Source organism: Melozone crissalis, unplaced genomic scaffold (assembly GCF_028551555.1).
Source record: "Melozone crissalis strain CALT ecotype California unplaced genomic scaffold, PUWL_Pcris_2 ptg000056l_1, whole genome shotgun sequence".
NCBI lineage: Eukaryota > Metazoa > Chordata > Aves > Passeriformes > Passerellidae > Melozone > Melozone crissalis.
This window is the reverse complement of record NW_026535834.1, coordinates 9,710,854-9,726,775: the sequence shown is the minus strand read 5'-3', so window position 1 is coordinate 9,726,775 and position 15,922 is coordinate 9,710,854. Positions and strand designations below refer to the sequence as shown.

The 15,922-nt window shown below is 53.6% G+C and overlaps 3 protein-coding genes across 3 annotated transcripts; 2 read left to right on the top strand and 1 right to left on the bottom strand.

The window, feature by feature from the left end:
• Positions 1-814: 814 nt before the first annotated feature.
• RPS29 (ribosomal protein S29) lies at positions 815-1,361 on the bottom strand. Its single transcript, XM_054286916.1, has 3 exons — positions 1,251-1,361; positions 1,014-1,113; positions 815-934 (listed from the first exon to the last, which is right to left on the bottom strand). The coding sequence occupies exons 1-3, from the start codon at positions 1,310-1,312 to the stop codon at positions 926-928; spliced, it is 171 nt and encodes a 56-aa protein (XP_054142891.1). The 5' UTR covers positions 1,313-1,361; the 3' UTR covers positions 815-925.
• Positions 1,362-3,574: 2,213 nt separating this feature from the next.
• LRR1 (leucine rich repeat protein 1) lies at positions 3,575-12,000 on the top strand. The gene is made up of 4 exons (XM_054286891.1): positions 3,575-3,751; positions 3,828-3,926; positions 7,238-7,965; positions 11,729-12,000. The coding sequence occupies exons 1-4, from the start codon at positions 3,575-3,577 to the stop codon at positions 11,979-11,981; spliced, it is 1,257 nt and encodes a 418-aa protein (XP_054142866.1). The 3' UTR covers positions 11,982-12,000.
• Positions 12,001-14,054: 2,054 nt separating this feature from the next.
• Positions 14,055-15,824, top strand: MGAT2 (alpha-1,6-mannosyl-glycoprotein 2-beta-N-acetylglucosaminyltransferase). Its single transcript, XM_054286890.1, has one exon. The coding sequence runs from the start codon at positions 14,066-14,068 to the stop codon at positions 15,392-15,394; it is 1,329 nt and encodes a 442-aa protein (XP_054142865.1). The 5' UTR covers positions 14,055-14,065; the 3' UTR covers positions 15,395-15,824.
• Positions 15,825-15,922: the final 98 nt, after the last annotated feature.

Here is a 15,922-nt window from a genome sequence, read left to right as displayed (position 1 = left end):
AGGGGAAAGCCCAAAATCACCACCAGAGCAACTGAATATTTTTATTTTTTAGTGTAGAACCTTCACACTGAAGCATTTTCTGGTAAGAACCAGGATTTAACTATTTCTCCCTCAAAATAAGAGCCCCAACCACTTCTTGGTGAGGAAAGCCAACCCCCTCCCCAGGGCTCCCAGATGATGCCAAATCCTCACCCCTGTGCCAACATGGAAGGAGCTGCTTCCTCACCATCCAGTGCCCCGTGTTCCTGCCCAGGGCAGGGGACTGGCATGGGCTTTAAGGCCCCTTCCAGCCCAAACCATCCCAAATTCTGTGATAATCTCACAGCCCTTCAGCTTCTGCTATGGGCACACCTGGGTTTGCCCCCACTCCCTCCTCACACCTTATCTCATTGCCATAGCCAGGGGGACAGAACAAAGGCTCTGGGCATTCCCAAAGGATCTGCAGAGCACTCAGCTGGGAGGGAGCAGCACTTGGGACCCCAGGTGTGAGCAGAGCATTAACCTGCTCAGTCCCCTCACAGCAGTGCCACTGCATAGCAGAAAAACACTCAGACACTCGGAATCCCTAAGAACTTGGAATTCCAGACCCGTGGCACTTAGTGCGTCTTCACCTCACTCCCTCCAGAGCAGCCGTGGCTGCCCCAGATCCCTGCAAGTGCCCCAGGCTGGTCAGGGCTTGGGGCAGCCCAGGATAGTGGAAGGTTGGGAAGCCGAGCAGAGCAGGGCAGCCCCCCCCAACTCCAGGAGCAGCCCTGTACAAAGAACCCCCAGCGCCGCCAAAACCTGCCCAGAAGGGAAACACGCACGGATCAGCTGGGTTAGGAGACCATTTATTAAATAAGACTGAGCCGAGACGCGGCAGATGTGTCAGGGAGGCCCTGGGACGCCCCCGGAGCTCCTGGCTGTCGCCTCATCCTCCCGGCGCTCAGTCCAGCTGCAAGAGAGCGAGAGACACGAGGGGAGTCAGCGGGATCCGGCACCCCCGAGCCCCTTCCCGCAGCCGCGGGGCTCACCTTGATGAAGCCGATGTCCTTGGCGTACTGGCGGAAGCACTGCCGGCACATGTTGAGCCCGTACTTGCGGATGAGGCCGTGGCGGTTGGAGCACACGCGGCTGTGAGGGAACACAGAGAGGCGCGTGAGGGCGGGGAATGGCGCCGGAGAGGAGGGGGGAACGTGAGGGGAAAGAGGAGCGAGGCAGGGCGGTGAGACGGCAGCTACGACCCGCGGGGTGCAAGGGGCGGCACTGACCAAGAGCGAGAGCCCTGCCCGAACTTCCTGGGGTGGCTCCAGTAGAGCTGCTGGTGGCCCATGGCTGCGCGGTACCGAGAGAAAGATGGCGGCGGCCGCCCGGTCTTATACCCTCACAGCGCCTCCCGGCGTGCACCGCGCGGCTCCCGCTTCCCGCCCTGCGCCGCCGGAGCGGTGGGTGGGCCCGCTCCCCTCCGTGACGTCACGCCGTGGACGGGGCAGCTCGGCCCATTCAGTGACGTCAGAGGTACTGAAGTTTGCATTGCTAACGGGGCAGTTCCACAGTGCCGGGCGTAGTGGCGCGCGCCTGTAATCCTAGCTATGGGGGAGGCTGAACCCTGACGAATTGCTTGAGCCCCGGGTTCGGGGCTGACGTGTGCTGGGTGGGGCGCTGGAGTGGGCGCCCCATTTCTAAACTCGGAATCTATGTGGTGACCCTGGGGGTAGGGCACTTGAGATGGAGCAGCGAAGCTCCGGTGGCGGTCAGCGGAAAGGACCGCATCTGTGAATAGCAACGCCAGCAGCCCTTGGGCAAGAGAGTGAAACGGGGGTTCACACCTTTTGCCACACACTACTAAAAAATAACACACACGAAATAGCCAACAAAAGCCCCAAACACCCCTTTTCGCCCCAAAACACACACACGCAACACACTGCCTCCTACTGAACAAAAACCGCAACAACACCACACCACTCAACTACACAATTCACTGCGCCGAGCAAATCTCAAACACCGATCCTGCTTTCTAATAATACATCTGCATAAACACTCAGCAAACGCCTCCCCGAGTTTGGTTGTTTTTTCTCCCAATGCCCCTTCATGTCCTCAAAGCAGCCTCGACACCAAGCTTGACGTAAGCCTTCCTGTCGCATACCAAACCTCAGCTGCTGCTGTCACACCCGCCTGCCCTCAACTCCTGTCACCTCAGCTTCCCATGTCCCCTCACCTCCTCTGCGTGTCCTCACCTCTCAAGTGTATCCTCAACTCTTTTGTGTGTCCTCCCTTCCTGTGTCCCCTCACCTCCCATGTCCCTTCACACCCACCACCCCCTCATCCCCTCCATGTCCCCTCCCTCACACCTGCTGTCCCCTCCATGTCTTTACACAGAATTCCCTGGCCCTTCCTCTGCTCCCTCTTGCTCCTCGCACCATTCTCCCCTCTAAACCCTCTTTTCAATGCCAACACGTCACCACGTGTTTTATGCTTTACTTGATGTTTATGGAAAACTTTATATTTTATGTCATGCTTGGCCGTGATTGTGTATTAGGTAGGCAGGAACTGGGGATTGGTTGGGCGGATTTATGTAAACTTTAGTGTATAAATAATTTTGCTTTTTATTCCCTGGCACGCTTGATTTGTGGACAATTTTCACCGTGCACCCTGCACAGAATAAACGTCTCCTTTCTAAACCTGACTCGTTGCTCATGTTTAGAATCCCTAAGATTCAGCAACACCTTCAGCTCCTCTGTGTCCTCCCTCAACTCTCCATGTCCCCTGACCCCTCTGTGTCCCTTCACACCCTCCATGTCCCCCCATCCCCCACATCCCCTCAAACCCCCATGTCCTCTCAGCTCCTCCATGTCCATTCACAACCCCGTGATCTTCACACCCCCATGCCCATTCACTTCCTCAGCATCCCCTCGTATCCTGAATGTCCCCTCACACTCTGTCCTCTCGTACGCCCATGTCTGCTCACTCCCACATCCTCTCAGGTCATCTATGTCCCCTCACACATTGTGTCCCCTTACACCCTCTGTTCCTTCGCATGCGTGTCTCCTCACATCCCATGTCCCCTCACACCCCGTGTCCCCTCACATCCCATGTCCTCTCACACTCTCTGTCCCCTCACGCCCCGTGTCCCCTTACGCCCGGTGTCCCCTCACACCCCGTGTCCCCTCACACTCTCTGTCCCCTCACGCCCGGTGTCTCCTAACGCCCCGTGTCCCCTCACGCCCCGCCGCCCACGCCGCCTCTCTCTCCCTGTCCCGCCAAGCCTCACCCGCCGCCTCCAGCAGGAGGTGCCCACGGCCGGCCCCGCGCGGACGGCGCTGCGCTGAGGGCCCGCGCTGGGGCTGCCCGCGGCTGCCGGTGCGGCCGCTGCCGCCGGTACCACCGGAGCCGCCGCCCTCCCTTCCCGCCCCGCGATCCCGCTCGCCGGGCGGCCCCGCGCCCCTCAGCGGGCGGCACCGGGCAGCGGCGGGCTGGCACCGCGGCGGGCAGGCAGCGCAGCGGGCGCCTGTGCGCGCTCAGCGCGGGAGGCCCCCGGCGGCGCCGCCCGCCGTGCGCGGGCCGGGGCCGGTGCCGGTACCGGGGCCGGGCCGGGATGCGGCTGCAGTGCGAGGTGGAGGTGCTCAGCCGGCTCCTGCCCACCTGCGGGCTGCGGGGCCGCGGCCGCGCCGCGCGGGCGCTGCTGTCGCTCGGGCGCCCTCCCGGCGCCGCCGGTGCCGGGATTTACCTCATGGTGTGCACGGCGCGGGACCGCGGCGGGGCTCGCTACAAGGTGGGGACGGCGGCGGGGGCCGGGACGCGGCGGCGGGGGTGCCCCGGGGCGGCCGCTGAGCCCGCTGTGCCCGCAGGTGCAGCAGAACGTGGAGCGGCTCTTCACGCGCTTCGTGGAGGAGGGAAAGGCCACGGTGCGGCTGCGGGAGCCCGCGGTGGATCTGTGCCTCAGCAAGGTGGGACCGGCACCGGGAACGGCACCGGCGGCAGGGCCGCGGCTCACCGGGCTCTGACCCCCGCGGCAGGGCGGGAAGGGACCTTAAATCCCATCCCAGCCCTGCCGTGGGGACACCTCCACTGTCCCAGGCTGCTCCAAGCCCAGTGTCCAGCCTGGCCTTGGGCACTGCCAGGGATCCAGGGGCAGCCACAGCTGCTCTGGCAATTCCAGCCCAGCCAGGAATTCCCAATCTCCAATCTCCCATCCATCCCTGCCCTCTGGCACTGGGAGCCATTCCCTCTTTTCTGGGTTCTGTCCTAACTCTCCTGAAGTTCATTCTCATGCTTTGCTTCACAGCTTCTTTAGAAAAAGCTTTTTTCAGCTATCTGATGCAATGTTGGTGTTTGGCCTTAAATCTTGTGTCCCCTCAGCTCAATTTAATTCCCATGAAATTGTTGTTCCCTACAGTTTTTCCCATAGAAAAAAAAATTAAGAATCCCGTTGTTTTCGTGGACAAAACCATCATTGTGCTCACCCACACACAGAGCAGAGCACAGGCACCCTCTCCCCTTATTTCAAATACCTCTGTATTTATTCACAGTGCCCAGAGGATTTGTAGTGTTTTTAACAGCACTGAAGTCACCCAAAAAAACATGTATTGTCATGAAATTCTCGTGTCCTTTTCTTCTGTGTCTGTTGCAGGAATCTTTTGTAGCCCTATAGGTGTGAAAAGTAAGACAGGCTTTTTATAACCTCTGAGTTCTTACCTAAAGCTTTCAAGTCAGAGTGTGTAAATAAAAGCAAATAATGTTGATTGGTGCTTTATAAAATCTTTTTTTCCTTTCTGTTACCTGAATCTGAGGAAAGCAGCCTTAATTTTATGAACCTGTTAAAGGGTTAAATAGGAAGGGAGGACACCAATCCCAGTTATTTTTTTCCTGTTAGAAGCCAGTGTACTCTGTATTTTGGAAAAAGTAAGGCTTTTGTATTAGATTCAGAATAACTTCTGCTTCCTTTGCTCTGAATTTTTCTGCTGAAGAGTGAGAAATCAAAAAGTTTATCTCAAAACACTACAGGTTCCTCTTAAGCAACTCCAGAACTCAAATTTAAGATGTTTCATCCCTTTTCCATAGTTTTCTGCCAGATTTTTATTACTTCATCACAGAAAAGCTCCTTGACTCTCAAAGATGAACAAAAACTTTGTGGAGAAGAGATTTCCACAGACTGGAATATTGGTTTTGGGAAATCCCCCTGCTTGTGCTGTGCCAGGCTCTGGATTTGCTGCCCTGAGCCAGCTCAGGAGTGGAGTTGGGAAACATCCGTGCAGAGCAGAAATAACAAATCCTGGCTGTTTCCTGGGGTTTGTTTCCCTTCAGCAGGTCTGAGCCTGCTCCCCTGGATCCACCTCAGCTCCGATTTCCTCAGAGCTCTCACGCTTGGGAGGCACCAACACAATTTAAACTCCTTTTCCAGCATTGTCTGCGTGGCTGAGACTTTGGGCTTGGGGCAGGAAATTTCATCCTGAGCTCTCCCAAGTCATTATTCCAAGTAATTATTTGTTTTCTTCTTTTTTCTTTTTTTTCAGCATTTCTCAACAAGAGGTTTGGAGATCTCACATGGCCCCTAGGGAGGGCTTGTGGGGGGAATTGAGCTTTGTGCTTGAGAGCAAAGAAATCCTGCCTGTAACTTCATTCTGCTGTGCAATACTGATTTCACTTGGTCCTTACAGATCTGGAGGACTTTTTGGACTGAATTCCCATTTTAGTGATCTTGGAAATGCCACAGATCAGCCTGGAATGAGGGGAAATTCTGTAGCTAAATGTGTGTGATAGACTGGCTGAGATAATGAGGGCTGGTCTCAGAGCCCCAGGCTGGTTTGGGACAGAAGGGACCTTAAACCCCATCCCATCCTCCCCTTTCCACTGTCCCAGGCTGCTCCAAGCCCCATCCAGCCTGGCCTGGGGCATTTCCTGGGATCAGCCCCAGCTTCTCTGGATAACCTTGGATCCAAAGGTATTTGTTGTGCATCCTCCTCATCTCTGGAAGGTGGCACAGCAGGAGTTGTGCTTGGAATGCCTAAGGAAAATTATCATTTTAGTTTACACATGCAGTCAGTTCAGTTTGACCTTTAATGTCTTTATTTCTCCCACATTTCCATCCAGGATTATCTCAAATGTCTTTGTTTTCTTGTACTGGGTGCTTGTAGCACATTGTGTACTCCAGTTCTGAACCCTCTCAGATTTGGCCTCAACAAAGACATTTAGGAGCAAAATTGTCTTTGAGGTGCAAAATGTGTCCCTGGGCTTGGGCAGGTGGCAGCTGGGAGCACAAGGACAACCTCTGGGCTCTCAGAACTCCAAGTTGGTTCTTTTCTTTTCCTCGCTGGTTGCAATGTGGTTTTTGTTTTAGAATTCACTTTTAGCTCAGTGCCTGTCAGCTGCACATCAGCTCAAGCAGAGACTTGCTGGAAGATCTAGAAGAGAAAGATTTGGTCACAAATGTTCCTAGAAGTGAATGAAGTCAGTGTAACAGATGCATCAGAGCTTTCTGGGTCTTTATTTAAAATAAAAATCTCCTTATACTCTGAGAGTTGGTGGGAGCCTTTAATGGCTCCCCACTGCCGGAGGGAATATGGCATGGGAGATTGGGAAGGAATTGTTCCCTAAGAGGATGGGGAGGGGCTCTGCTGGAATTGCCAGAGCAGCTGTGGCTGCCCCTGGATCCCTGGCAGTGCCCAAGGCCAGGCTGGATGGGTTTGGAGCACCTGGAACAGTGGAGGTGTCCCTGCCATGAGAGAGGGTTGAAGAGGATGGGATTTAGGATCCCTTCCAACCCAAACTGTGCTGGAATTCTACTTCCAGACTGTTGTACCCCAACTGAAGCATTATTTAGTCATTGCAAAGGATTTGCCTCTTGTCTGCTGCTGGCACAGCCAGAGCTGTGTGTGGCCACGAGCACTGACTTCACCTTCCTTTCGCTGAATTCAACCCCAGCTTCCCTCCTTTTCTTTCCTAGAAACTTCCAGGAATTATTGCCTCGGGGTTTAGAGCTCTGATTTCCCCATGTGTGTTTGTAACAATCCTTTATCCTGGTGGATTTTTGGGAGCTTCCAGTGCATTGGGGGTTTTTTCTGTACTTCATTTCCAGCTGTAGATTTGGTGCTTTGTTCCTTCCCTGGGTGCTGCAGCACAGTCAGACCAGGACTGTTCATAACAGAGCTGTTCCCTCTCCCATCCCACTGCCCTGCTGAGTGACACCCACAGAACAGCCCAGAGAGCGTTGACAACCAGGATAATGAACTTTTAACTCCAGCCTTGTGTTCCCCTGCAGGCAAATGTGATCAATTTAAAGACTTTCCTTTCAGCCGTGAGACTGGCTCACCAAGGCAACGACAGCGGTGTCCTCCCTCTCTCGCCTCTGGTCCCAGCAAAGAACTCCGACGTGGAGAAGCCCAAAACCAAAATGATCATCACTTCCAGGAGGGATTATCCCCTCACCAAGAGCTTCCCCTTCTCCCTGGAGCACCTGCAGACCTCGTACTGCAAGCTGGCCAGGATCGACAGCCGGGTGCTGAGCCTGCGGCGGCTGCGCAAGCTGGACCTGAGCCACAACCACATCAAGCAGCTGCCGGCCACGCTGGGGGACCTGGCGTTCCTGCAGGAGCTCGACCTGCACGACAACCACCTGGAGGCCTTCAGCGGGGCCCTGTGCAGCTCGGGCCTGCAGAAATCCCTGCAGCTGCTGGACCTGAGCCAGAACCAGATCCAGGCGCTGCCGCTGGAGTTCTGCCAGCTGCGGGGCCTGGTGCAGCTGCGGCTGGACGACAACGCCCTGCTGCGCCTGCCCTGCCGCATCGGGCGGCTGAGCCGCCTGCGCTTCCTGTCGGCCGCGCGCAACAAGCTGCCCTTCCTGCCCTGGGACTTCAGGAACCTCTCCCTGGAGAACCTGGACCTCTTTGGGAACCCCTTTGAGCAGCCCAACCCGCTGGTGCCCAACATCCAGCTGAAGATCCCCCTGACTCTGCTGGAGTGCGCTGCCAGGGCCACGGTCAATCACAGGTAAGGGCGGGGAGGCACTGCTGGCCCTGCTCCTTCACGCCTGCCTCCCTCGCCTGCCTCCTTCCTTTGCCCGCAGCGCCTGCTCTCGGTGGCATTACAGTGCAAGAGTTCTATTGACATTACACTGCAAGGGTTCCACATGGCCAGAGTTCCGTACCTCCTTGATGTTTCCCGTAGGCAGCTCCTCCAGGCACTGACTCTCCCCTGTCCTCACAGCAACCAAGTGACTCCAGCTCCCTCAGCCAACCAATGCACTCTTTTATAACACTCTTCTCATTGGCTACAGCTGTGGCCTGTTAACATCACACCTGCTCCTAATATTTAATAATTAACCCGCTTTAGGGGGTAAGATTACTCTCTATACTACCTTTATTTACTTATATTCTATCCGCCTACATGCTTTCTCACCTATTAACTTCATAACATGAAAATTCCTTTGAATTTCCCTTGTCAAGTCATCAGGATAAGGATAATTGGTGCCTTTGGAAGCATTTAAGGAAAGGCAGAGATTGAAGTGTTTTCATCCACAGAATGGGGATGAACAGAATATTTTCAGCCAGCTTTGGGAAAAGAGAATCAATTCTACAGCCCTGAGCCACTTTTTCTGCAAGCCTTCCCCTGCCATAGGTTTTCCTTAAGCTCCTCATTTCCCTTGGTGTTGGAGTGAGGGTGTTCTGACTTATTCAGAGAGCCCGGCTCTGAGGTAATTTAAAAAACACAATTTCACCAAGTGAATCCCACCCTCCCAGGCTGCTGTTTGTTATCAGCTCCCTCCTCTCTCCCCACCCCTGATCCTTCGTGCACCAGGAGCCTCCAGGTGCCAGCAGCTGCCGCTCCCACCCTGCTCTGGGTGGGAGGGGAGCGCAAAGACAGAAATTTGGCACAGAAAGGCTGGAAATGTCCCTAATCTTCATGCTGTGCCCGTTCCTGCCTTGAGGGTGGGCAGTGCCCATAAACCCGGGGTAATTGTGCAGAAATTTGCACCAGAGGCATCCACAGGCACACCCTGAAGGGACCTGAGCCACCACATGTTCTGGGCCAATCACCCATTGCTGACCTTGCTGATTTTATAATTAACCCCCACGTGTCTCCTTTCCCAACTTTATATAAATTGCAGCGGGTTTGATGGAAATATTAAAGCTTTTGTCTGCCTCTAGAAATCCCTCAGCACTGGTCAGACTTCAGTTACTGTAAAAACCTTGAGAAAGGGATGAAACAGAAGGAGAAGGTGCAAAAATAATGTTTGGAACAATCAGTCTTCATTCTGGGAAAGTACCAGAGTTCTTGATTATGTTTTTCCCAGAAAAAAAGGGTGTTCTGAAATTAAGGTGGGGAAAAAGAAAACCCAGAGGAGTCGTGGCTGTGTGGAAAGATTTGGGGATGTGTAGGTGGAGGCAGGATGTGAGTCAGGGGGATCTGTGCTGAGTTTGGGGTGCCAGCTGGGCACTGCTGAGCCCCACACTTCAGCACCCTAATGGAATTCCTCAGGGAATTCCTGACTCTGTGCCCCGGGCTCCACACTGCTGCTCTGTGAATGCCAAAGGAGCAATTCCCCTTCCCAACTCTGGATGTCATTGCTGGCACGAGGGATGGAGAGAGCTGTGGAGCAGGAGAACTTTTCATTCCCTGCCTGCAGCACTGCAGAAGGCTCAGTTATCTCCTGCTTTCCCTGAGTTGTGTTTAACACTGCTACTCCTCGGTGTAAGAGGGAGGAGTAAATGGTGGGGGCAGTGTCAGGCCAGGGTGAGGCACAGAGTGTGAGGGAAGAACACAATGTGCCCAATTGTCTCATTATTCTTAATCTTCCTTTAATTCCCTAATTCTCATTACTCCTAATCTCTCTAATTCCCTAGCTGGCTGTGGCCCAGGCTGCCAGGATTGCTGGCAGCTCCCTGTTGGTGTCTCCTGGAGCTCATGGCCTTAGGGCTGCCTTGGGAAGGGGCATTTCAGTCCTGAAATCCCAGGAAGTGCCATTTCAGTCCCAAATCTCTGGTTTGCCATGTCTGTGATGCCTGGAGAGGCTCCCTGGAACAGAGGCTGGACAGAGTTAAAGAATAAAGCAGGGATTTATTAAAAGGCCTCAGAGGACACACCTTGGGCAGCACAAGAGCCCAGCCAAGACTACACCCAAGATGGACCCTGAGTCAGGAGTTGTCACACTTTTATAAGTTTTGGTCCATTTCCATGTTGGGTTCAGTGTCCAATTCCAGCTCCAGGTTGTGCAGTCCCACCCTCCCAGTTTGCTCTCCTCAATTCCCTCATTTTACACTTTTTGGGGCTGAAGCTGCAGCGTTGTCCTTGGTTCTGGGGCTGGAAAAGGATTGAGAGTGCCTGAGGAGAGGAAAGGATTGTTCTGTGGGGCTGAGGAGAGGAAAGGATTGTTGTGTGGGACTGAGGAGAGGAAAGGATTGTTGTGTGGGGCTGAGGAGAGGAAAGGATTGTTCTGTGGGGCTGAGGAGAGGAAAGGATTGTTCTGTGGGGCTGAGTTGTGAGGAGAACTGCTAGCACCATATATGAAGTTCAGAGTTATATGTGTGTGTGTGTGTATGTCACTGTAATATTCTATGAAAAATCCCTTCGCCAGGATTTTTCTCCTGAGAAGCCTCAGAAAAGAAATGCAAACAATAATTATCTGCTTGCTTGGAATGTGGTTTGGAGGTTGCTCACCAACAGGTGCATCTTTGATTGGTTCAGTGTGAATTGTTTTTAATTAATGCCCAATCCCAGTCCAGCTGTGTCAGGACTCTGGTCAGTCATAGGGTTTTTATTATCATTCTTGTCTAGCTTCTGATGCCTCCTTTTTCTTTCTTTAGTATAGTTTTGGTATACCATTTTCATATATAAAACACAATATAACATAATATAACATAGTATAGCATAATGTAACAATATAACATAATACAACATAATACAATATAGCACAATATAACATAACATAATATATTGTAATATATTATAATGTAATATAACGTAATATAACATAACAGATATATAATATAATATAATATAATATAATATAATATAATATAATATAATATAATATATCAGCCTTCTGAGAACTTGGAGTCAATTCTCATCTCTCACCTCGTCCTGAGGACCTCACAATGCCTCAACAATTAATAACCACATGTATATATATATATATTTTTTAATATATGTATATAAATACATATATAAATATATGTGTGTATATATACACATATGTGTATATATATACATATATTTATGTGTGTGTGTATATATATGCATATATATAATATATGTTTGCATATATTTATGTATTTATATAGATATAGATATATTTTTATATAAATATATAAAAATATATAAATATATATATATATATATATATATATATATATATGCACTCACCAATGCAGTGCAGAGTCTGGAAAACATGAAGGCTGGAACTGAAGGCATTGTGTGCCCTGGGAATGGCGGGTGCCTGTGTCTGTCCCTGCCTTTGGGTGACACAGCTCCTCTGTGCCAGGTGCCTGTGTCTGTGCCTGCCTTTGGGTGACACAGCTCCTCTGTGCCAGGTGCCTGTGTCTGTCCCTGCCTTTGGGTGACACAGCTCCTCTGTGCCAGGTGCCTGTGTCTGTCCCTGCCTTTGGGTGACACAGCTCTTTCTATGCCAGGTGCCTGTGTCTGTGCCTGCCTTTGGGTGACACAGCTCCTCTGTGCCAGGTGCCTGTGTCTGTGCCTGCCTTTGGGTGACACAGCTCCTCTGTGCCCATCTCACCCTGCCTCCTCCCACCCACAGGATCCCTTATGGCTGCCACCTGCTCCCTTCCCACCTGTGCAAGGACCTGGAGGTGGCCAAGACGTGTCGCTGCGGGAGCGCCTGCCTGAGCAGCTTCATCCAGATCACGGTGACCATGAACCTGCACCACGTGGCGCACACCGTGGTGCTCGTGGACAACATGGGCGGCACCGACGCGCCCGTGCTCTGCTACTTCTGCTCCCTGCACTGCTACTCCCAGTTCCTGGACAGGCACCTCCAGAGCCACGGCTGACACGGCCAGGATGGCTGGCACCGGCCAGGACGGGCTGCGGGGCGTGGGGGAGCCTGGAGGTGTCACCTGCGGTGTCACCGGAGCTCCCTGCGGGGACAGATCCCTCTGCGAGGGAGCAAGGGGACACGGCCTGGCCTGGCTCTTCTCCTCCTTGGAGAGAGAGGGGACACAGCCTGGCCTGGCCTTGCTTTTGTCCCCGTGGGAGGCAGGGGACACGGCCTGACCTTCTCCCCCTCTGGAGACAAATCCCTCTGGGAGGGAGGGGACACAGCCTGGCCTGGCTCTTCTGCCCCTCTGGGAGGGAGGCGACACGGCCTGACCTGGCCTGGCCTGGCTCTTCTCCTTCTCTGGAAGGGAGGGGACACATCCTGACCTTCTCCCCCTCTGGGAGGGAGGGGACATGGCCTGATGTGGCCTGGCCTGACCTCCTCCCCCTCTGGAATCTCCTCTGCCTGGAGCACCCAGCAGCGTTGAGCTGGAGAGAACCTCCCTAGGAATGTATTTCCCTTTTCCTGCGTGCTTGGGGTTTCTGGGTTTGTGGGTAAGTGGTTCCTTCTTGGAAGGACAAAGGGAATTTGAGTTTATCCCAGATTTCCCCATGTGAGCTCTGCCAGGCCAGCACTGCACTCCCCTCCTGCCAGTGGAGGAGAAATCCCATCCAGAGCAGGTGTGGAATCCCAGGTGCTTCTTTTTTTTAAAGGTTCTGTTACAACATTCCCACTCGGAGCAGGGACCAGCATTGCTGGGTTTTTACCAGAGCAAATGTTTGTTTTTGGGGTTTCTCTCTTTGTGATACCAGAAATGTCTTTTTTCTAAATACGTGCCTGAAACTTTGTTTCTTAATCCTCCTGTTTTAACCATTCTGGAATTTGTTTCACTGTGTTGACTGATTAAATTTTGAAAGCCTTCCATGCACATGTGGATTGTGTTTTGTCTGGGGGGTTTTCCATCCAGTGTACTCCAGGAATTAACTGCTGGTATTTTTCTGAGGATGGCACCAAAATGTTGAGCATATCCACAAATTCTTTTATTTCCTCTCTTGTCAGCTGTTCCATGACTGGGAGATGGGAACAGCAGGGAACAAACACTTGCAATTCTAGAATTAATAAATCTCAATTTTTTAATTCTTACCATTCAAGAATGGGTTCATAATCCTAATCTTTCAAATCTAGAATTATTTTATTTGGAGAAGTTTTTAGAATCCCATTCCCTGGAAGGTGTGATGGCTTAGAGTGCCAGCTGGGGGAGGTTTAGTTTGGATTTTGGGAAAATTTCTCCATGGAAAGGGGTTTGGCAGAGGGCACTGATGGTGTGCCCATCCCTGCAGGGATCTGGGATGGTTTCCTTATTCTGTTCTTGCCATTCTGGAATTATTTTACTCTTACATTAATGTTGAAAACTTTGGAGTCATTTTATACTTGTGACTCTAGAATTAATTAATCTGAATTTTTTAATTCTTACCATTCAAGACTGGTTCATAAGACTAATCCTTCAAATCTAGAATTATTTTATTTTATTCTATAAATCTCAGATTTCTTTTCTCTCAATCTTAAAGTTAGTTTATCCTATTCTTTCAGTCCTACACTGATTATATCCTTATTCCTGCATTTCTAGAGTGATTTCTCACCTTTTTCTTGTCATTACAGAATGCTTTTTAACGTGCAGTTTTTCAACCTTAGCATTCACTTATTTTTTCTGTTACTCTCGCGGCTCCCGGCTGGTTTCCGTGTGTTTTCCCTGCATTTGCAGAGCTATTTTCCCTTTTTTTCCCCAATCCCGAAGGATTCCGCTGCCCCTTCCCGCCCTCCCCTCACGCCTTGGCCCCGCCCCCTCTCGGCGCCGCCCAATCAGAGCGCGGTGCGGCTGCGGCGGCTGCGCGGCCCCCCCTGCGCGGCGGAAGCGCCGAGGAGTTGATTGACGGCTCCTCCCACCAATGGCGAGGCGGCGGTCGCCGCAGCGGCGGCCAATGGGGAGCGGCGACGTGTACGCGCGGGGCGGCGGCGGCGCGCGCGCGCTGGGAGCGGGAGCGGCGGCGGCGGCGGCGGCGGCGGGAGCGGCGGAGCGGGGCCGCCGCCGCCGGGACGATGCGGCTGCGCGTCTACAAGCGCAAGGTGCTGCTGCTGGCGCTGGCGCTGGCGCTCTGCGCCCTAGCGCTCTGGGGCACCGGCGGCGGCGGGCGGCGGCGGCAGCAGCAGCTGCAGCAGCAGCAGCGGGGCGGTCCCGGTAGCACCGGGGAGCCGCCGCGGGTCAGCGAGCCCCCGCCGGCGGTACCGCGCCGCCCCGCCGCCAACGCGTCGGTCGCCGTGGCGGCGGAGGAGCTGTCCGAGAACGCGACGCTGAGTTACCGCTCGCTCGTGTACCGCCTGAACTTCGACCAGCCGGTGCGGAACGCCGGGCGCTTCCCGGCGCGGCCCGACGTGGTGCTCGTGGTGCAGGTGCACGACCGCGCCGAGCACCTGCGGCTGCTGCTCGAGTCGCTGCGGCGGGCGCCGGGCGTGGAGAACGTGCTGCTGGTGCTGAGCCACGACCTGTGGGCCGAGGAGCTGAACCGGCTGGCGGCCCGCGTGGACTTCTGCCCGGTGCTGCAGGTGTTCTTCCCGTTCAGCATCCAGCTGTACCCGCGCGAGTTCCCGGGCCACGACCCCCGCGACTGCCCCCGCGACGTGGGCAAGGCGGCGGCGCTGCGGCTGGGCTGCATCAACGCCGAGTTCCCGGACTCGTTCGGGCACTACCGCGAGGCGCGCTTCGCGCAGACCAAGCACCACTGGTGGTGGAAGCTGCACTTCGTGTGGGAGCGCGTGCGGGCGCTGCGGGAGCACGCGGGGCCCGTGCTGTTCCTGGAGGAGGATCATTACCTGGCGCCCGACTTCTACCACGTCCTCAAGCGGCTCTGGGCGCTGCGCCAGCGCGAGTGCCCCGAGTGCCAGCTCGTGTCGCTGGGCACCTACAGCCCCGTGCGGGGCGGCTTCGCCGGCCGCGCCGACAAGGTGGAGATGAAGACGTGGAAGTCCACGGAGCACAACATGGGCATGGCCTTCGGCAGAGACACCTACCAGAAGCTCATCGAGTGCACGGACGCCTTCTGCACCTACGATGACTACAACTGGGACTGGACTCTGCAGCACTTGACTGTCTCTTGTCTTCCAAAGTTCTGGAAAGTGCTGGTTCCCGAAATCCCCAGGATTTTTCACACGGGGGACTGTGGCATGCACCACAAGAAATCCTGCAGACCGTCCACCCAGAGTGCCAAAATCGACTCTCTCTTGAACAGCAACCAACAGTACCTGTTTCCCGAGGCGATGAGTGTCAGTAAAAGGTACTCCATGGCTCCCCTGTCCCCTCACGTCAAGAACGGAGGGTGGGGAGACATCAGGGACCACGAACTCTGTAAGAGCTACCGCAGACTCCAGTGAGGACCCTCCTCGCAGCGCCTTTTCTCCTTGACTTGTCCCATTGTGTCCTTTCCAGGCACACACGTGTATAAACAGCATTTATGAGTTGGTTTCTGCTTTAATATGAATAAACATTCTTGTTAAAGGTGTCCCAAAATAGTAATCTCTCATGTTTGGCAACCACGTTTTGGAAACGGGTGACGTGCTGCAGCCCCTACGCAAAAAGTGACCTGCTGCTGTGTTTGCTGGGAGGAGGAGGAGGAGGAGGAGGAGGAGGAGGAGGAGAACACTTTTAAGTGCATCTTTTTTGGTGCTTCAAAGCTTTGGTGGTGCCTGGGGTCCCACCCGGGGTCATCTCACGCCCGATCCCCGAGTCCCGGTTCGGTTGCGCCGTGTCGATGAATATATGAAGGATATGAAATGAAAATAAATCTCATTGTTTTTACTACGATGTAGATAAATATATGATTTTTTTAGTTCTGCCGAAATAAAAAATGCCGTTGTTTTGTAAGCCTAGAGAAGTTGTTGATTGTCAGCAAAAAGATGATG